At 38.0% G+C, this 21924-nt stretch overlaps 2 protein-coding genes across 5 annotated transcripts; both read right to left on the bottom strand.

Moving 5' to 3' along the window:
* Positions 1–520: 520 nt before the first annotated feature.
* Positions 521–1723, bottom strand: LOC137937444 (leucine-rich repeat extensin-like protein 4). The gene has a single exon (XM_068782505.1). It carries the CDS (start codon positions 1721–1723, stop codon positions 578–580), a length of 1146 nt encoding a protein of 381 aa, XP_068638606.1. The 3' UTR covers positions 521–577.
* Positions 1724–3775: 2052 nt separating this feature from the next.
* LOC137936031 (phosphoenolpyruvate phosphatase-like) lies at positions 3776–21706 on the bottom strand. Of its 4 annotated transcripts, none has more exons than XM_068780528.1 (10): positions 21272–21706; positions 19995–20203; positions 17636–17836; positions 16178–16289; positions 9543–9766; positions 8959–9097; positions 4929–5149; positions 4426–4547; positions 4163–4324; positions 3776–4085 (listed from the first exon to the last, which is right to left on the bottom strand). In XM_068780528.1, exons 2-10 carry the CDS (start codon positions 20184–20186, stop codon positions 4010–4012), a joined length of 1449 nt encoding a protein of 482 aa, XP_068636629.1. In that variant the 5' UTR covers positions 20187–20203; positions 21272–21706; the 3' UTR covers positions 3776–4009. The 4 variants fall into 4 exon arrangements, with proteins under 4 accessions (XP_068636629.1, XP_068636630.1, XP_068636631.1 ...); XM_068780529.1 differs by lacking the exon at positions 21272–21706 and adding an exon at positions 21093–21215; XM_068780530.1 differs by lacking the exon at positions 21272–21706 and adding an exon at positions 21104–21215.
* Between the last annotated feature and the right edge of the window lie 218 nt (positions 21707–21924).

Below are 21924 nucleotides of genomic sequence, written 5' to 3'. Positions count from 1 at the left end.
TAGCAAGTAATTTATTGTGGTTAATTAAAATGTAATAGACGACATGCAAACAAAATTCTCATTTTTGGTCTACTATTGATCTCCTCAGGTTACAACCAGACAGTCACCAAACTTCAGGTAAGATTTATCCATCATAATCTTCTCTGCTTAGATCTTTTAAGATCTAATACCTGCAAAATAAGCTATTGGCTGGCTGTCTGATTCCATTTTCCTCAATGCTCGTCGCCTGATTCTTCAGGAAAAAGAAACCAGAGTAATTTTTCATGGCACATTCAATAACAGCTGCAGTGGTCTCAGAGACCGGTTATTGTACCCGTGTTAATTGATATCGAAGCAAGACAACTCCCGGTTCCCCCTCTTCTTTCTATAGATTTTAATGGAGCAAAACTTTAAATTCTCTTTGTAGTCTACACAGAAATATTTATATTCACGGAATATAACTTTGTAATACAGAGAAGTCATTTGGAGTAATGGCTGAAAGCTATGCGTTTCATCAGATCAAATTTTTACAGGGGATTATTTCAGATTATTGAGTGTGCTTGTGTTTGCATGGGTGCGAGAGATCAGAGGACTAATGCTAATACTCGTGGCAGTGGGCGGGGTGTCGCAGGAAAGCCTCGCATTGCTTCTTGCTCCTCTGCAACGGCCTATCCGGCAAACAGTTCCGGCGGTCGTCAAAAGGAATGGCTTTGGACGTCAGGTTCTGGCATGGGTACTCCTCCTCCCAGAAGAAATTGTACGACGCCGTGAAGTTCATCAGGTTGGGCAGCGCGCACACCGCCGAAGGTATCACCCCGCTCATCATGTTATGGGCGAAGTTGAGCTGCTCCACTCGGGCCAGCGCCGCCACACTGTAAGGTATTGGACCGATCAACTTGTTGAAGCTCACGTCGAACACCTTCACCTTGTAAAGAAGGCCGACCTCCTCCGGCAGACAACCGGACAGGTTCGTGTTGATCAGCAGCAACTCCTCGAGGCTGTTAGCCAGCTTGGCGATGCTTGGCGGCAGAGGCCCGCCGAAGTTGTTGTTGGCGAAGACCATCACGGAAGCAGTGGAGGAACCGATATTGTTGGGGACGATGGATGTCAGGCGATTGTTGTTGATGAAAATGGCGTCGAAGTCTCTGGCGAAGAGCGAGGAAGGCAAGGGGCCTTCGAACTCGTTGAAGCGGAGGTCGAGGTACTTGAGGGAGGGGAGCGAGAGGACTTCAGAAGGGAAAGGACCCACAAAGCGGTTATTACTGAGGTCGAGCTCGAAGAGAGAGGTGAGGTTGACGAAGGTCGGGGGAAGGACTCCGCAGAAGCGGTTGCTGTTGAGGTGGAGGACAGCGAGGTAGGAGAGCCGGCCGAGGCCATCCGGGAGGAACCCGGCGATGTCCCCGTGATTGAGGTCGATGCTGGCAACGACTTGGATACTTGGGTCGTCAGGAGCGGGAGCGCAGAAGACGCCGAAGTAGTTACAGACGTCTGGCCCAACCCAGTCGGAGGTGAGGTTAGAGGGGTCGGAGTAGATGACGAGCTTCCATTCCTGGAGAGCGAGGAAGGCTTCGTGGAGTCTGGGGTTCGGGATGGCCCGTCGCTCTTGATCACGGTGGTGGTGGTGATGATGATGGGTGGTGGATTCGGAATGACAACGGAAGACCAAGCGGAGTACAATGAGAATGATTGTCAAGGTGGTAACTGAAGCAGAAGAAAAAGAGGAAGAAGATGATTTACAAGCCATTGAAGTTGGTTGTGAGTGATGTGCAAGGAGGTGGTTTTATAGGGGTTTGCAGTCTTGTACAGTATCATATCAGAAGGATAATTATGTTTTAGAAGCAAAAAAAAAAAAAAAAAGTTAGAATTTGAACCTGGATAGAATAATCAATAATAGGCTATTGAACTGCTTAAAGCAGTGACAGTTTGAGATTTTGGATATGTTATTCACATCAGGAAGACATGTCCCTTTGGCTCTCTCTCAAGGTGAAATTATTTCCGTACTGCTCTACGGAATTAGCAAAATTCCCTCCTCATAAAGCAAAAACGATGTTGGGAATTGAGGTCCCATTTCTCATTTCATTCAAGGTTCAGTTAGAAGCAGCAGATGAGATAAGAATGAGCCAGATAATACGTCATTTAATTAGAGTTTAAGGTTCTTAGTGATCTCTTTCACTATGGGGCTCTCTGCATCTCTGGTTTCTTTTCTTCTTCTAAACTAATCCGTTTTGGATGGTTTGATCACTCAGGAGATTCAAAGGGTTTGAGGCATTGAGGTGATCATCCTACCCACCTGAAGGAGGGTGATGCGCACTACAAGGACATCCCTCCTAAGAGGGGCTGCATCACTAACAGACCATTGGCCCATCATCTGGTGACAAGGAGAATCTAGTCGGTCTCCTCTGTTATTTGTGTGATGCCTTGAGTTCAAAGGCATTGAATGTCGGGTTTGGCGACTTGAAATTTAGTCTTGGGATATGATAATGAGAGATTAAGAACTGAAGTTGAGGAGTGGTTATAGGAGGATTACTAAACGCATTTTTTGTTTAGGATTCAGAAAGGAAGAGGTGGAAATTGGATTTTTATAGAGCCTTTCTCTTTCTCTTCTTGTCTCATCAGTGACTAGTATGATTATTGGATCCAGAGAAGTTTTCTTCTTGCTCTCAACTGCTCTCAACTGTCTTATAAATTTGACTCGGTCAGACCAAATGAACCTTCTTGGTTGAGGTAACTCAGATTATGGAATCCCAAAACAGAAAGTTCTTTCTGGAAGAACTGGTCTAAGGACTAAAATTAGTCAAAAGAAATATATACAAGAAGTGTTGGAGAAGTTCAATATAGACAAGTGCAACACAGTTTGCAATCCAATGGTTCCTGAATTCTAGTTCATGAAAAATGGAACTGGAGTGAAGATAGACAATATTTTCTATAAGTAAATTGTGGGAAATCTTATTTATTTGACTGCCACTTGTCCAGATGTTATGTTCGTGGTGAGTCTTATCAATAGATTCATAGATTCATAGATTTTTCTACTGAATTTTATTTCCAAGTAGCAAAGAGCAGGTATTTAAAAGGTACTATTGTTCTACGAGGGAGCAAGTTAGAATATATAATGACTAATGCCTTTAAAGCCTCATGGAAGACAATCCCTGATGGGTGCCCGATGCCGCTCACCCGCCACCTGAAGAAACTCGAGACTTTCTCCAGTCACTTTTGCCGTCTGATCGCACTTCACAGAGGTATCCTCTCTCTTTCTCTCGTACTCTGTTTACGCGTGTCCAGTGCGAGAAATGGAGGCAGCGATGGGTCTTATGAAACGGATCTCACCCAACGACTCCTAGTCTGCGCTTTCCGCTCTCCTTTCCCTCACCCATCATTCAACTGATCTACGGCCGGGCGAGAAAGGAGGCGATGGCAACGTCAAGTCGGTGTCTAAATCAGAGACTTGCAAGGAGCGTACAGGGACTTCGTCTCTCTCGGAGCTTTAGTCGAGTCAGGATGATCTAGAAATGTCCTCGCTCTCTCCCTCTCTCAAATCTCTTTTTACTCTTTGATGTCAGACCTCTCTCCTTCTACGGCTGCGGCGCAGGAAGATGAGGGATAATCGAACGGAAGACGAGGGCAATGGCTGCGGCTGCGTCGTCGCCGAATGGAATTTTCTTCCTGGAGTCACTAATCGAATATTTTTGTATACAAAGCAAGAATTCGGGAGCTGAAAGATTAAAATGGGTTACAAATAGCTTTACAAAAACAGAAAGTTGTTCTTCAGGAGTTTCTTCTCTATATCAAGCTAAGAAGATGACCAACTTATTATGTCCTTTTATTATAATAGAGAAGCATACATCAATAAGAATACATACACCACCAAGACCATGTTGAACTGCTAACCATCATTCCAGCAGTGGTTTGAGTGTTTGCCTGGAACTCCCAACCATGTTTCCAGACATTCCCAATCACATTTCCAGACATTTGTTCATTCAAATTTTGGCTTTGTTCTGAAAGTTAATCTAGGAAAATATGAAAAATTATCACATCAGTATGTAGCAAGTCCGCTAATTTTGGACATAGAATGATTCTTTTTCAATCTCCTTCTCTGAAGATTGCTTGCCCTGCAAAAAAACAAAAAATAGAAGCCGTATTGTCAAACAAAGTCATACTAGAAAACAGCAGCACTGTATTGACTCACCAGTACTGATTAAGAAATACAACAGAGTCTGTTGCCACTGCCTTTCCATCATCATTACGGTTCCACCTATAGAAGGCATGAGTCCTGTTCTTTATCTCCAATGTGGAATGACCATAACTAGCTTCCCTAAAAGCAGAATAATCTGGTTGTGGATGGGTAAACCTACAGAATATACAACCAGGTAAAACAACCAATGACAATGTGGATGGCAAAACATGTAAACCTTAAAAAAGTGATAAACAGTAACCCTGAGGCAGACTTACTTTCCTGCCAAACCTTCTTGATTTCCGCCATCACCAACAGTGATATACACAGGAGCTGATTTGTCAGGTACAGGATAACGGTCCCCACTTGTTATGTTGTAGTGTAGATTGGAGATTCGATACTGCATAACATTGTTCAACCTCTTTCATTCGCTTTTCAATGCAAAGATAATCTGAGTACCAGTAAATGACTCTAAGAAAATAGTCACTATAAACAAAGGATAATGCAAAGGCTTTTGAGTCAGAGAATAGAACAGATTTTGAGGAATAGATCTGCTTTCATGTCAGACTTTGTAGGAAATATGTGTGTATGACCAATTCAAACCATAACCAAGAACTACTAACTCAGTCTGGTTTCTACTCAAGAGTTTGTCCAATCTGAATAAGACTAAACTTCATGGGTTCATTTGAGAAAATATTTAATTTCTTAAAGCATTAATAGGAAGCCTATATGTAAAAAAAACCATAATTTTAAAGATAGAAGGAAAAATGAAGGCCCATACCGATCTTTCATATGCATGCACATGGCCAGAAAAGATAAGATCAACTTTGTAGTGAACAAACCAACTCTCAAAAACAGCACGCATGCTTTCACCCTCCATGTAATGGGCTTCGTTACTATTGTATAGTGGGGCGTGCACGAGAACAATAAGCCAAGGAGTCTTCTCTCTATCCACTTGCTTGAGTTCTTCCCTCAACCATATCCATTGTGGAGTATATTTTACTGGTAAAAATATTCCAAAACTTTAGCCCAAAAGACACATGATAACTAACCTCATTATTTCTTCACTTTAGAATAGAACAGAATACATAATGTCAAAAATAAATAAGGTAAAACTCAAGAAAAATTTACCAAAATAAGCATGTTACAACGTCAGCATTTAGAAAATGTAGCAGTTATAGATTTAGTACAGGCTTGTTCATCATATTTGACTGTTATTTCTTCTTAACAGTTTTGGAGGTATTTCTTGACTGTCATATGGGGTGCAAGCATTATTTTGGCTCTCTAGACCCACATCTTGATCACTTCAACCTAGGTGCTTACAAGTTCTTTGAGTAAGATGCAGCCCTGACTCATCAAACTTTCCCTAAAATATGAGAAAAAAAGGTCTCTCAATGAGAATGACTTCTCCCAGGACCACCTCAAGTAGGCTCCACTGAAATGATCTGTGGGTTATTCAACCTTTGCAGAATCTGTTCAGGTTGGTCTCAAGTACTAGATGCCCCTCATAACAAATATGATGTTAAACAAAGTGTTAGAAAGTCAGCAGAAGGGAATTTTGGTCATTTTACCTTAGCTGTAATTTCTGGAGATGATATTATATTGTTCAGCATGTTTAAATTTATTTGTAGTACAAATATCATGTAATTTTGGTAAGTCTGTTGGGAGATATAAGGGTTTATGTAAAATGTAACTTAATAGGGGTAGTTTTTACAACTGTTTAACACTCGAGTGAATAAGAAGAAGTGGGGTCATGCCTGACCCCCATCCAGAGCAGTTTCTCTCAAGCTCTCTTCTTTCTTACTTCTCTCCCTCATTCTCTCTCCAAAACTCTCAATTTTTACTTATTTTTTATCACGGAATCAGAGCGTTAAGTTCGGGAATCAAGCCTTCTTGTTCTATTTCCTTCCTCTTTTGAAACCAGCAAGTTCAGAAAAGGTTTTTTAAGGTTTGGTGTTGACTGGTTACGAAAAATATAATTTTCTCATCCTTTTTTCTGCCAAAAACTTTAGGGTTGTTGGCTGCTACTACTATTAGGTGCAGTCTAATGCTGGAATAGAGTTCTAGATGATTTTTTTGCCTAGGCAAAACTCCCAATTTTCTGGTGGGCAGCCCAATACAGGGTTTTTTCTACTTGCATCACCCCCTGAGAAGGTGACATCAGCTCTATTTTCTGCATGATCTACAATAGTTGTTGATTTAAAACATATATTCTGGTTGGTTTTGGAACAAATTGGGTGTTTTGTGCAAGTATACCTGTAAACCTGATTTTTTAAGAAGTGGGGCCCACCTACCCTGTGCACCTTTCTTGTGATTGAAGCATTATTTGGTTGATTGTGGTTACTTAGTGACATATATGGCAGAATATGGTGAAGTTATTACTCCCTCCAAAGAATTTGGTAGTTTTGAGGGAAATGATACAATTATAATTACTTTCAAAATATGAATTGGTCAGAATTATATTGCTTGATCAAAATCCGTTTGGATATTCCTGAAAGCTAAGAAAAAGACTAAGTTTATTAGAGCTGATCCCCCAGTCTCACTAAATGATGACTATGAAGCTGACAATAGTCATGTGGTGACTTGGCTGCTTAATAGTATTGATTCCAAAATCAGGAATCAAATTATGAACTGCGACACAGCCAAGGAGATGTGGGTCTCCTTAGAGTTCATTTATGCCAAAGAAAGTAATCTATCAAGGGTATATGAGTTATATGACAAGATGTTCAGCCTCAAACGAGGTAAACGATCTGTCATAGAGTATGATAGTGAGTTAATTGGCATGCTACAGGAGATTTTTGCTTTTCACCCCATCACTATTGATGAGAGGGAAACTAGAAGGCAGCATGGATAGGTACACTGGGTTAATGACCATCCTTGGTTGTCCACTGTACGAATTTTAATTTATGTGGCTGTAAATCAATGATGGTCATTATCCTAGTTAGACATAAAGAATGTCTTATTATATGGAGACCTACATGAAGAGGTGCATGTGGAGCAACCTCCCGGGTATGTTGCTCAAGGGAAGATGAGTAAAGTATGCAAGCTCAAGAAGGCCATATATGGTATGAAACCAATCCTAAGATAGTTATGTCTATCGGTTTCTCTCGAAGTCACTATGATCATTCTCTTTTCATCATGAAGCGGCAAACTGGAAGCTTGTATATGTTGATGATATTATCTTGTCTGGTAGTGACGAGAAAGGCATTGAGGAGGTTAAAATACATTTGGAAAAACATTGTCAAACAAAAGATCTAGGAAAACTGAAATATTTTCTAGGTATTGAAGTGGCTAGAAGCAAAGCAGATTTCGTAATAACTCAAAGAAAGTATGGCATAGATATGCTGCAAGAATATGGTTTGTTGTGTGCTAAACCAGTAGAAACTCCTATGGAATTGAACAAAGTGAAGAACTTAAGGATAAGACAGTTTATCGTCGCTTAGTTGGTAAGCTTATCTATGCTATAGTAACACGTCCCGACATCTCATTTGCCGTAAGTGTTATGAGTCAGTTTTTGGAATGCCCACGAAATGTTCGTCTGGAGGCTGCACAATGAATATGGAAGTACTTAAAAGGGTCACTTGATAAAGGATTGTTCTTTAAATCTCAAGATCACCTGAAAATAAAAGCTTTCTCTTATGCTGATTATGCAGGGTCAAAACTTGATAGAAAATCTACCACAGTCTACTGTGTATTCCTGGGAGGTAATCTTGTTAGTTGGAAAAATAAAAAGCAATGTTGTAGCCAGGTCAAGTGTTGAAGTTGAATATAGAGTTATGGCTCATATGGTCAGTGAATTGAGGTGGGTGAGATCTGTGTTCAAGGAGTCTACAAAAAGATGAACCTATGACCATGTACAGTGATAACTAGGCAGCCATATTTATTGCTAAAAATCCGGTGTTCCATGAAAGAACCAAGCATATTGAAGTGGACTGTCACTTTATTTGGGATATTTTTATGAAGAGGGAAGTCGTCACTCCGTATGTTAGATTTGGTGATCAAATGGTAGATATATTTACTAAATCTCTTGGAAGACGTGAATTTGAATTTTTTTGTGAAAAGTTGGGTTTCATGGATATATATGCTCCTGCTTGAGGGGGAGTGTTAGAAAATCCACATGGCATTTTGGTCATTGTACCTTAGATGTAATTTCTGGAGATGATGTTATATTGTTCAACATGTTTAAATTTATTTGTAGTAAAAATTTCATGTAATTTTGGTAAGTCTATTCGGAGAAATAATAACTAAATAGGGGTAGTTTTTGTGACTGTCTAACACTTAAATACACCTGAGATATCTTATGCTGGCCCCATGCAGAAATAATCATACAGCTCAAGAATAACTGAATTATGGATGGATCATACTCTAAAATTGCATAATATTGGCCAGCCACCTTACGTGGACTGTTGCATATTGCCCCAAAAGCAGAGGCCACTAACAATAATGTTTTTACTAGCAAAAATGGTGTTTTTTCTTATATGGTGGCAGTCTAGTTAACTTTAATGTTCCTCGTATGGGCCTTGTAAATTAAACATCCATCTTAACTTTAGATTGTATCAAGATTATAGCGACAACTGCTATTATAAAAGCATAAACAAGACTCAACTGTATAACAAAGACAACATAAAGATAATGAAAAAACAAAACATAAGTAGAAACTATGTCACCGCCAGGAATCAGATTATTGAACATCTTGATGCATATGTCAAGGAATTTCAGATAAGAATAGAAGGTTTATTAAATGAAGAATAACTGCATAGCACTATTATATGAGCAGATCCACAAATTTTAGATAAGAAAAGAAGGTATACCAAATGAAGAATAACTGGATAGCACTATTATATGAGCAGATCCACGTCTGACCGCATACCAGAGAGGACTGATGCTTTTACAAGCCAAATGAGGTGTCGCATATCTATGCAAATAAGATTTGAATGGAATAACTTCCCCCTTATCCACAGACACAAGAAGAACATGAGTGTAAGTGCACAGTATTACTCTCAAGTAAAGTATCATAGCATAAAAGAAGAAAACTAATGGTAGAAGGGATAGAACATCATTGGAGAAAGTGATCGAACATAGCACATATAAGTAAAAGTTTCTCATCTGCAGGGGTCAGGAATTCATGGAAAAAGCTAGTTATGAGCTTCGGATGAAATAATAAAGCTAAAAATGTCATAGGAGCTTGAGTACTAAAACACAGTCAAGGTAGCAAGATACGTTAAGAATTTATTGATCTGTAAGCACAGGAAGTACCAAATATTCAGGCCCATCTTTCTAGAAATTTGTAAATACAGCTATTAAAAAATGAACGAGTGCTACTGTCAAAGAAGAAGTATACATAAAGTAGCATCATCAACTTGCTTCTTATCCAGAAATTGAGAAGAGACTATACCACATTAGGCATGTATTCTATTTCATGATTGCCAATAGTCCATATCCATGGCTGATACGCAGCACTCTGCTCAACAAAGCGGCCCCACGAATCCCAGCGGATACCATTTTCATGAGTGTATCTATCAGCATAAGAGAGATCTCCAACAAATAACACAGTTTGTCCATGACTTTGCATGTAATGGTCAAGAGTTGAAAGAGAATTATATGTCTGACCCAAGTCACCTGAAGTTATTTATCTGATATGATTAGTATCAAAGCTGAAACAGTGTAATGATATTTTGTTTTTGAAAGAAGGGTGTGAAAATTTAGGTGTAATGATATTGAATGCGCAGGGGAAGAAAAAGAGTTACAGAAAGAAATTAAAATTCACAATAGGAAACAGAGTTTAAAATGATTAGTATAAAGATCAAATTATTTGGAATTATCTATATTATCCTATATTCTAACAGGGAGACACACATGGTGTTTCTAAGTGTGTACTATTCGGACCCATCATATACAGGGTCAAATTGTGTATTCAAAAGCTAATCTTTAATATTCATTCAACCTTCAATTAAATGTGCTTTACAAATTGAATGTGATTACCATCACTACAGTTACTTGAGGCACAAATTCGTTAGTCCACCAATAGAAGTGGGATAAAGGAGGTGTTGAAGTAGGAGAAACTGCACATTTTTCATGATTACCACACTTCCAAAAAATTCTATCGTAGTCAAAATAACAGAAGTAAAAATCATCAAGGGCAGCAAGCTAACAATTAGCCGAAAGAGTTTCCTGAACATTAACGTTTCTCCTCAAGTTGATATTTTCCGGTAATAATGCTTAGTACAAGAGAGTTTGAGACTTCAATGTGGGTGCTCAGGGAGGTGAAAACTCTGAAAATATCTAGGTATATATCAGTAAGTTGGAGTAACAGCCTTCAGACTTTTCAAAATTCAACTCTGTGGCCTTTTTTAATGTTGAAAACACATGCACACACCCTCCTTAACCTTTTGAGACTTGAACCCAAGACCTCACACTAGAAACCCACCCTATATGACCATTGAGCCAAAAGCCCAAGCCACCAATCTGGAGCCTTTCCCACCAAGACAATGAATCCCTTACCAAACAAACACCTTTCAAATTGCCAGTGGCTTTCCAAAGAGGAGACATGCAATAGGGAGAAAGTCAACAGGCCATCTTGAAGCTGATATTGCAAATTATAATGCTCTTCCACATGATGCCTTCATTTAACCCTAATTTCCATTTTCAAAACTAATTTCCAAAGTCATTTTTGCATAATAATATAATCACCAATAAAAAAGTTTTTTTTTCTCATTATCTTTTCTATTTCCAACAAATTAAATGGAAATAGAAAGTGCTAGAAGTTACAATTTAGAGTTTATATAGTTAAGTTTATTTTCTAGGAAAGTCGTTTCTTGCAAAATGTAGTTTTCTAGGGTTCAAGAGAGAGCAAAGACAAAAATATAACATTTAATATTGTTTAAGTTGTATGGGAGAGGGGTCTCTAATAACCCTAATCCCTCCGACAATTTTTCTCTTGCAAATTTTCGTATGGTATCAGAGGAGGTCATCCTCTAGCTAACATCATCTGTGGGTTGATTTGATCAATTCACAGAGATGATATTCTTTTATCCTTTTAGAGTCCCTGTGCAGTACTTGTGCGAAGGTAAATGTTGTTTGTGTTTCTTTCAGAGCTCTCAATCTCACTTTCGTGTTTGCTTAATTGTTTTCCTTGTCGATATTCGTTGGTTGACGTTCACAGAAGTGCATAGAGTAGGTGTAATTTTCTTCAACTCTGCTCCCTTCTTAGTGTGGCTGCTACTTCTCCAAGAAGTCTCTCCAATGTACTTTTTCTGAGACTGTTTTAGGTCGCCTCCTGCAGCTTCGGTCATTACTTCAAGCTATATTAATAGTAATTCATAATGAAGGAGGATCAGTCACGTGTCTTAAATCTAACTTTTTTCTACAAGTGACTCTGACTTGATATGTAAAAGCTTTGGTTAATGAATTTCAGGTCCATTTTTATGGTTTATTCAATATTATAAACCCAGTGCTGTTGCTGGAATACAGCTCCATGTCTTGAATAACTTTTTTCCCATTTGAAGTTGGATTTTGGGAAACTATTGCTGGTAGAAGAATTCTTCCAGGACTATGACTATTGCCTTTGGTGTGTGCTTTATTACAGTCTACTCCACTGCCCGGCCAAAACTTCTAACAGAAAGTATTAGTAATTTCTTACCATGAAATTCTTTGAAATGCTTCAACTTCTATTGGCACACTAGCCAAGCAAGGATGTAATAGTAAATGAGTAGTCCTTGGAGGTCAGACATAAGAAATGTTAAGCACCAGCTTTGAAAAGAAGTTTTCCTTTCCATAAAGTTCTGTTCCCCATCTTCTCAAGGACAAGGTTCCAAAGAGATAAAGGGATATATAGTAAACAGTAGAAGGTTTTTTTTTTCTTCTTTTTTTTTTGGTGAAATGATGGTTCATAATATGAGTTAAGAAACAACAAGAAAAGGGGGAGAGGAGAGCCCTAAAGCCCCAACATCAAAAGAATCCCCAACCGAAAGACAAAATCTTGTTACACCTAATTTTGCCGGAGTATCAACAATATGATTTGCTGTTCTTGAGATTTGACTCCAAGAAACATTATTACCTGAGCGCAAATACACTATCTCATCATAATAACACTGAAGACACCAAGTGGCAGATTCTTGGAGAGACTGCTCATGGAGTCTCACGTTTCGCCGGGGATTAAATGATGAGGAAACTTCCGTTTTTTGCTCTCTACAATAGTATTACTATCTGTGAGCATGCAGTTGATAAACTGACATGGAAACCCAGTATTAATGGCTGATTCACAATTGCATCCGCCTACTCTCATATCAGAAAGTATGATTACAACATGCATGAGCACAAGGCAAACTTGGCATGGAAACTCTCAGTGTCTAGTAAAATCAAATTTTTCGTGTGGACAGCCATCAGGGAACAGATCCTTACCTCTAACAACCTCCATAGCAGAAGCTACACAGCCCTCGATCATACTTGTCCCCTTTGTGGTGTGTGCAACAAGACAGTCTAGCATGTTCTATTACATTGTGATTTTTCTTGTCAAGTTTGGATGAAGATTGAACTCCAAATGGGGCTACATCAGGACCTCTTTGGCACCTATGAGATGGTCATGGGGATCAACCTTCCTAGGTTGGGCAAGTTAATTCTCTTGGCATGCCTTGCCCATGTCCCATGGTGCCTATGGCTCAAGAGTAATAACCGGAGATTCAACTCCAAGGCAAGCACCTCAGAAAACAAGGCTTCTCATGCAGTGGGCCTTATCTCGAGTTGGTTACATACCAAGAAGGAGTTTGCCTTTCTATCGGGTGTTTCCCTTCGGGAAAATTGGGGTTTGATCGCACATATGGCGGGCCCTTGCAGGACTCTGGTTATGGCCACTTAGGATCCTCCCCTTTGTGACTGGATCAAACTCAATTTTGATAGCAGTGCTTTAGGTTGTCTTGGGCCGGCTGGAGCAGGTGGTGTTTTCAGAGACAGCAGTGGACACCCTATTCTATCCTATGCAGGGCCAGTGGGCATTGCTGATTCAAATACTATTGAAGTGAGTGCTCTTCTATTTGGCATCCAAATCTTCAAAGAGCGTCTCCATGGCAAGTTGTTGAAGGAGACTCAAAGACTGTCTGTCATAAGTTAGTGTTCAAAAGATAGCTCCTCTCCTTGGCACCACTGGCCTATCACTAATTGTATTGCTGACATTGTGTTATCCATTCATTGTAATTGGAACCTCGTTCCTAGATCAGCCAATTCTTTGGCTGATAAATTGGAAAAATTTGGAACCTCCCAGCAATCTCTCATTGTTTGGGAAGGCTTCCCCCCTTGTAATCTGCTCGTTTGAGTTTCTCTTAATAAAATTCAGCATCATTTAAAAAAAAAAAAAAAAAAACACTGAAGACACCATGCAGAAGCGGAAGAACCAAAACACCAATAAATGACTGTAGAAGAGCCTCCTTCAATATAAAAGGGTTAGAAAATTTTTGAAGCTAAATCTGTAGTCCCTCAAGCAGAGCTCTGACTTTGGCTTCCATTGCATCTCACCTTCCAGTTGGACGTGGGAAAATAATTTTAATTGCACCAGCATGATCACTAATTGTCCCCCCTACCACCAGACCTGGGATTACCTAAAGAACTGTTATCAATTTTTAACTTGAGAAATCTAGCAAGAGAAGGCTTCCAACTAACCATACAAGGAGAAGAATATGACTGGAATCTTGCAAACTTAGACCATTTCCTTCTAATGACCAAACTTGAGTAAGAAGTAAAGATACCAAAAGAGTGGACCCATGAGAGAATTGAGTGGATTGACTTTTCAATTACCCCTCACACCAAATGTTGATTACCCTTAAAGGTCTCTGAATTCCTCTCCTTCCATAGGCTTCATAAAACAGTAGCCACTGAAATATGCCAGAACTTCTTTCCTTTCGAAAATGGGCCTCAAAAGTTTTGCAAAATGGGCCAGAACAGTAGAGTATTTTGTAGAAGGCCAAGTTATGACAAGGGAGTTTGTCAATGTTGCATTTAAGGCTATAGCAAGAATTTCCGCGCTGGGAACATTGAAGCCAAATATGACCATAAAGAAAGGTAGCAGAGCTCTAAAACAATGACTTTTTTGCCATCACAAAAGGATTCTGTCTCACCAGTCATTTGGAGAATAGAGATATCAAGATTAGGATTATCAAAAATCCAATTGATCAAACTAAACTGCTTAGATGCAATGAATAAGGCATGGAAGACCTCCCATTGAAGAATTCCTATTCATTATATATTAACTATTGTAAGAACTTGAACTAATTCAGCCTAGTAAGGCGATTAGTTAATCTTATTCAGTCTCAATCACAGAAGAACAGAAAGAAACTACAGTGTCAACTCTCAACCCTGCTCTAATGTACCATCTCCTGTTAATATGGAAGATAGCCATCAGTCGACTTGCAGTTGAAAGCAACCGAAGGAGAGGGATTTCCATTAGCAGGGACGCAGATGGAAGTTTTCTTCTGGAACAGAAGAAATTGTCTATTAAGCACCTCAGTGATTTGCCACTTTTTTTGGAAACTAAAGTTTGCCACAATTTCACGCAAATGATTTTTTTTCCGAATTATATTCTGCAGTATTTCATGTTCAGCAAAATTTGAATTAATTTGCATGCAAAAATCATACCAAGTTAGTAAGTTGACAAGTCAAAGAAACAGAATTGCTGGCAAGCTTTCCATTGCGAAACAAGTAATATTGTGTACAATAACGGGCTAGGGCCAAGGGCGAATCATTAATTTTACATTATAAAGTATTAAAGAAATTCTTCCTCAAGTATATTACATTATTTAATATTTTAATGAATGAAGGTTTCTTCAAGTACTTCACAGATCATTCACTTTTTACCTTTTTAGTTAATTGATGGTTCTCTCAATAAGTTTTAAACTTTTTTTTTACCACAAGTTAAATTTGATGTTGCCATTTAACAAAAAGGAGATTTTTTTATTTCATCTTCAGAACAAGACCTTTTTTTTTCTTTGAAGAAGACACTCAACCCAAAAGCTCCAAGGCAATGACTCAATCCAAGTTCTTCTACTAGGTTGCAGATCAATCTCAAGTCCAACGTGGGATTATTCACAACACTCACCCCCATAAATGGGCCTTCCTTTTTGCTCCAAGCACATGTTCATTTCTAGTGGGAGCCCAACTACAGTAGGAGGGGCCATCATACTTGCTCTAATATCTTGAAGAAAGACTACCAACTAAAAAAGATCAGGCTTAGAGTGGAAAGACCCAACACAAGCTCATATACTAGATTTTGGATCACTCTACATCCAGTGTAGGACCATTCTCAACATTTTTGTAAAAGTTACATGTAAAAGAGAAACAGGGAAGCAAGAGTCGAAAGAGGCAAGAAAATGGGGGTAGTTTAACTAGTCATTAGGATGATCAGCAAACCTTGAATAGACAAACAATTATTGATGGTATTGGGTTATAAAAAAAATGCCAAAGCACTGATATTTTGCACTCATAAAAAAATAGTAAATATAATTCCTAAAAATCACACAGTTTGACCTTCTAAATATAAAGACTATATAACCTGTAACCCAACTAGAAATAAGAGCTTAACCTAATAAAGTTAGAACAGGAAACATAAGAAACAACATAATACAATCTAATTTCTAACTCTTTTTATTGAAATGGAATTCTAGCTCTTATCAACTATGAAATTGCAAAGCACTTTTTAAAACATATACTTGAAACTTCTAGCTGAAGCATATAGTTATTGGACACTGCAGTTCTTCTATACTCACAAGTCCTCCATCACTCCCCTATTTTGGTGGTCCTCCAGTTATTAGTATTATCATGTAGTATATAGCCAAATTGTCAAGGTAATCATCTTTTATGAAAAAAGTAAAATTGAGTCCGAACACCACAATAATCCGGCTACTTAAGTTTTACCATGATACTGGCAACACAATCATAGATTCAGATGCTTTATACTATATAAAGCTTAAATGTAGAAAGAGAAAAAGGCAAGAAGCAAAGCAAACAATCCTCACGAATCTGTTCAAGAATGCAGGAAAAATTCACCTATAATCCCAAAAGTATAAGCAGCATCAGGACTGATCTCTGGAGGCGTTTCAAACCAAAATTCTCGAGCAGAATCACCCTTTCCAATTTTGTAGTAGTACTTTGTCTTGTACTAGAAATAAGAGAAAAAAGCAATGTCATCTTTCACAAAAAGCCAAAAGCATGAGATGTTATCCAAAGAAAAAAGTAAAAATACTTCTGTAGTTACGGAAAAAAAAAAAGCAATTATTGTTGCCCAGTCATATTTTCAACACATACTGTTCATGAAGACACTGGAATAGACATTCAGTAAAATGGAGATTTGAACAGAAATTTTTATGGTTAACCCATATAGCAGATTAATTGCAAATCACCGAGATGTATCTGCTGCACTCAGCCAATTCAGTAACTGTTCCAGAAACCCCTGTTTTGTACTTAACAATTTTTTTATTCTCTCTTGTTTTTATCCCCTTTCTTTGGGGATATGACAATTTTTTTATTCTCTCTCGTTTTTATCCCCTTTCTTTGGAGATATGACCCTTGTTCATAATAAAATACCACACTATTCAACAAAAATCGACACTGGAGATAGAAATAACCAAAACAGATGCTAAAAGATCCATAGAAAAAAAATGTGAGGAAAAAACAAACACAGCACAAGTTTTGAGCGCTAAAAAGAAAAGAAATTTTTTTGAATGATGAAAGTAAGTTCCCATATTTACTCAATCTTCTCAGATTGTTAATATACTCAAGCAATGTTATTAAAACCGCACTGACCATCAAACCAGTAAGACAGCCGGCTTTGGTCTAAACAGGTTAGATCAGGCTCAACCAAAAGTTACACCAAAGCGGGATGCTACAATTAGATTTATTATATATTTTTATTTCATTAACTTATAGCACAATCCAATAGATATATAAGTTAGTATTAAGTTTTCCATACAAGTATTTGGTCTCCACTTCAAATCCTCCCTCCAATAAAAAAAAATTCAAGTCTCTTACACTGATTATCAAACCAGACCCAATTCAACCAGTCCGAATAATGGTTGGACCAGACCAACCGGCCAGGTCATCCGATTTTAAGATAAATCTGGTTTTTGTCTAAATAAGAACCAGAAAAGGATCTGGTTCCAATTTAACCCGGTTGAACCGCCTGGTTCAGTCAGCATTGGGTTTAAGAAAAAAATTTAGAAGTAAAAAAATAAAACCATCATTACAAGTTGATAGAAGTAGAAACTCCTCAAGCAAGAGTAACTCTAAGATGCCCTTTTTTCAATATTTGCTACACAGTACCTAAATACCCCTTAGACTAAATACCTCACATTAGGAAACCTTCCACATAGCCATTGAGCTAAATGTTCAATCCATGACACATTCACAATGTCATTTTTCAGGATGTAAAAAAATGTATCCTTTGTAATTACTACGACACCACAGAGTTGATGATAACAAATAATAAGAAGAGAAATGATTAGTTACCTCAAGGCTGTCAACAAGGACATGATGAATGTAGCCAGACTTATAGCCATAAAATGTGTAGTTTGTGAAATGTCCTTCAGCTTTATGATCATATTGGTGCTCTGATATGCCATATAGCACTTCACTTGGGCCAGGTTCAGACATAGTCACCCACGACACAATAATAGCTTTTCCATCATAGTCACCTTGGGTGATACTTACCTAAACCATTATTTAAGCAAGTCATGATATACAGTTCTAGAGATCTGGTAAAATGAGTGATATTGAAATAAGCATGAAAATGAGAACAGAAGATTTTGCAAACCAATATACTTCTGATAAGCATGTTCAGAAATTTTCAGGATAATCTGTCAGCAAAGTCTCCTCAACTTTCCAAAGAAACCCAAAGCAACCCAAAATGCAGTGCCCACAGAAAGATGATCTTGTAAAACTAACACCCAAATGAAAGATATAAAAAATCCACACAATTTTTACAAAGTTTTAGAATACGGTAGCAGGTTCATAATTGAAACCAAAATGACCCGTGTCAGGTTTTGTTAAGTTGAACTTTGATGGCCGCTCTCACAAAAATCCTAGGCAGAGCTAGTTTTAATGGGTTCTTTTGGTTGCATGATGGACTGTTCTAGCTTCTTCTGCTGACTCTCTTGGCTGTACCAACTTGACTTCTGCTCAGTTTTGATGCTTCACCTCAGAATTTTCCAGTCCTCCATAGCTAGCACTTTCATGGTTGAAGGGGATTCTGAAGTGGTGATCAGTTGGTGTAAGGACTCGTATCCTCCACAGCTCCATTAGCACATTTTTCACAAAATTGAAGACCTTGATTTTAATTGGGTTCTTGCCAGATTCATGTCCCTCATTCAGCTACATTAGACTGTTGATTCTGTAGCCAAGGAAGGGGTCAACTTTCAATCTCTTATTGGTAGGGGAACCCTTTCCTGGCTTTGCTTTGATGCTCTTGCTTTCTGGTTTTAATAAAATCAATTATTTTCAAAAAAAAAAAGAAAAAAAAGCAAAAAGAAAGCAGCCAATGAAGTTCACCAAATAATTTTTTTCTGCTCTGTGATACTTGAGGCATGAACTGACGTTCTTAAAGAGTCACTTATGACAATGCAAATTTAACTTTAAAAAAAAAAGGTTTTGAATTGAGAAGCGACTTTTGGCAAGGATCGAGCATCAGTAGTGAACCATTGAAATACCAAAACATATCAACCCTACAAGCCCAAATGACTCACTGTATAACCTGTACAATGCTTTGCCATATCACCAAATAAGTAACATATATAGGGCAATAGAACTATTTTGAAGTGATCAATATGGGGAGTATCAGCTGATACAGACCTATAGGAAGAGTTGTACCAGAGTACCATGTACCAGGTGTAAGCATACTGTTAGAAAATTTATTGAAGGGTAGTTTTGTCTTTTTATATTAGCTGAAATGTCTAGATTTCACACTATCTTATTCTGCATGATTAGATCTGTCTCTAGTTTTATTTTCATGTAATTTGAGTATGTATATTGGGAGATATAAGGGTTTAAGTGTTTTTAAGTGTATAGGGGTATTTTTGTAATTTGGCTTAAACACACTTAATAAAGAAGATGAGTATCAAGCTCAACCCCTAACGAGAGTCATTCCAGAACTCTCTCTTCTCTCATCTCTCTCTCCTTCTCCTCCCTCTCAATTCCTCTCTCTACATTTTTCAATTTATATAATTTTCATGGTATCAGAGAAGTATATCCTGTCAGATATATCTTGTCAGATTTCTAGAGATTAGAGTCAAATTTGTATTAGCTATAAATTAGATGTGTATTCCTGATTTCCTAGAATAGCAATACCTTGATGTATAAAGTCCTTGTATTCGATCAGTACTTGATGAATAAAAATTGCAAAATTTCCTTCAATTTTCATGTAATTTGAGTATGGATATTGGGAGATATAAGGGTTTTAAGTGTTTCTAAGTGTATAGTATTTCTGTAATTTGGCTTAAATCCACTTAATAAAGAAGAAGGGGGTCGAGCATGACCCCCAATAAGAGTCATTCCAGAAAAATCTCTGCTCTCAGCTTGCTGCTTCTTCCCCCTCTCAATTCCTCTCTCTACACTCTTCAATTTTATACTTTTTCACATACCCATAAGGGGAACCATTATCTGCATTGATAGATTCACCAAATTAAAGCCTACACAAGGAACATCCAAATCAAGTGTATTGAGCAACAAACCAATATGTATTGGGTTTCAGTGAATTACTGTTGAGGAAGTTCATCTGCGCAGTTTAGTGAATGGGATCAAGTTTACCATAAAAAGAAATATGAAGCTCCAAATATGATCTGAGAAGCTACTTATGCAGAAGTGTAGGATTTACTTGTTGTGGTGCATTATAGCCCTTTGGAACAGCAAATACTTCATTGTCAAGAGGAATGTCCACAGATGGCCATTCCGAACGAATAAAAGAACTTGTTATCCCAGCATTGCTGTTCTCCAAAATGCTCAAGAAGATGAAATATGAAAGTGAGAGTTGCAACAGCAAATTACTCAGGCCAGAAACCTCCAACATTTTTATAAATTGTCAGCCTGAAATAACCACATCACCAGTATTAGCAAGCATTTTCATGACCAAGCAATTAGCAGAGTAAACTTTCCAAGTAGTTACCCAGAGCACAATTGAAAAAGCTCACATATGGTATGATTAAACTTCGGGAGAAACCAAAAAATGAAATCAAGCAAATACTAAAGTGGAACCACAAGACCTTGTTGAAAGGCATCACTAAAGTTTAGCTCAAACCCAAGAACATTTGTCAACCTCGAATGGAGAAAGATTAGACTAATACATATTTACAAGACATATATATATATATATATGGTCTCCTCTGAGTCATTGATAGGCTGGGATAACATTTTGTTACGCTTAAACCCAATTCCTGGGCTTCAATACGATGACATTGGCTCAAAATAGCAAAACGGTGGATCACTGAGTTTTGATGATAGAAACTTGAGCAATTACGATAGTGTTAGAACTATTAAGTACAACACCGTCTCGTTCAACATCTCATCAACCGAGACATCGTTCTCCTTTAACCTGCGTGAAATCATCCAGCAAACAAACTAGTAGAAGTAAATCATCTACGCATATCCAGCAACAACTGCAGTTTCGAATTTGCAGATGACATACAATCAACATAAAAATTAGATCCAAATTCCGACTAACTACAAAACCGCCGCCAGAGCACTAAACAAGCTGCCAAGTAAAGAGCTTGTTTCTCTAAATGCAACATAAAAGGATAGCGGACAGGAAGTCGAACCAATACAGATACCATCAAAATGTGAAACTACCAAGATCGAGGTCAAAAGAAAGCGGAACGAGATGTCAACCAACTAAAAATGATCATCACATTCCATAGTTTCATCAAAAGAGAGAGCAAAACAAAAACGCAAAAGAAAATACAGAAAAAAAGAAATCCACCAGAAACCAACAAGTGACTAAAGACGGAGAAATTTTCGAGATTCCTCAAAGCATCATCTGCTTCCTACAGCTGGGACTTGTCTAAATTTCCGGCATTGATGAAGTAGAGGTAATGGCCAGCCCCACTTATTCTTACATTTATTTTATAATCAACAAAAACAAGATAAGAGATTACTGACAGGTATCTGTATCCTGTGCTTTGGCGTCCGTGCTGATAAGAAAAGGAGATGCACTAATGGAGTTAAAAAACAGTGATGGGCCGATCACAGTCTTCAGAGATAAGAGTCCGCACAAGCATTGTTCTTCTCCAGACAAGTACCTCTCGCAAATTAAAACAGATCACAGAGATCAAACAGACTAGTTATCCTCTGTCGGTAGCAACTAGTAAACCCAATTTCACCAATCGCTCAAATCGTAACGAAAAAATCGACGATTTTTACTGTTGTCAACGGTTCAATAACTGGATCATTTCTTACAGGCTGATTCAAATTATCTCGCTTGTTTTTAGACAAAAAAGTATCAGACGTCGACACCTCGTTGTTGCAAACGAAGTGGAAAAAGAATTGGAGGGATTGCTTCCTGGTTGAGCTTGTGAGCTGTTCCACCAAACACCTCGGAGTTGGTAGTATTAGAGCCAACCAGAGGCGATAATGGGATTTGTCAACTTCCAGTCTTCCATTTTGGAAAAGCATCTCAAAATGGGTGTCAATTTTATTGGATTATCTGATCATATACAAAATTATTAATTGTGATTTAGTTATTAAAATTCAAATTTATTTGTATTAAATATATTTTTTCATTGTCATGTATGGTATTTCCTTTCTTATAATAT

This window comes from Aristolochia californica, unplaced genomic scaffold (genome assembly GCF_029961685.1).
Source record: "Aristolochia californica isolate CCGP_79_NKW_82.1479 unplaced genomic scaffold, dmAriCali1.0.hap1 SCAF_7, whole genome shotgun sequence".
In the NCBI taxonomy this organism is placed as follows: domain Eukaryota; kingdom Viridiplantae; phylum Streptophyta; class Magnoliopsida; order Piperales; family Aristolochiaceae; genus Aristolochia; species Aristolochia californica.
This window is presented reverse-complemented; position numbering and strand designations above follow the sequence as displayed.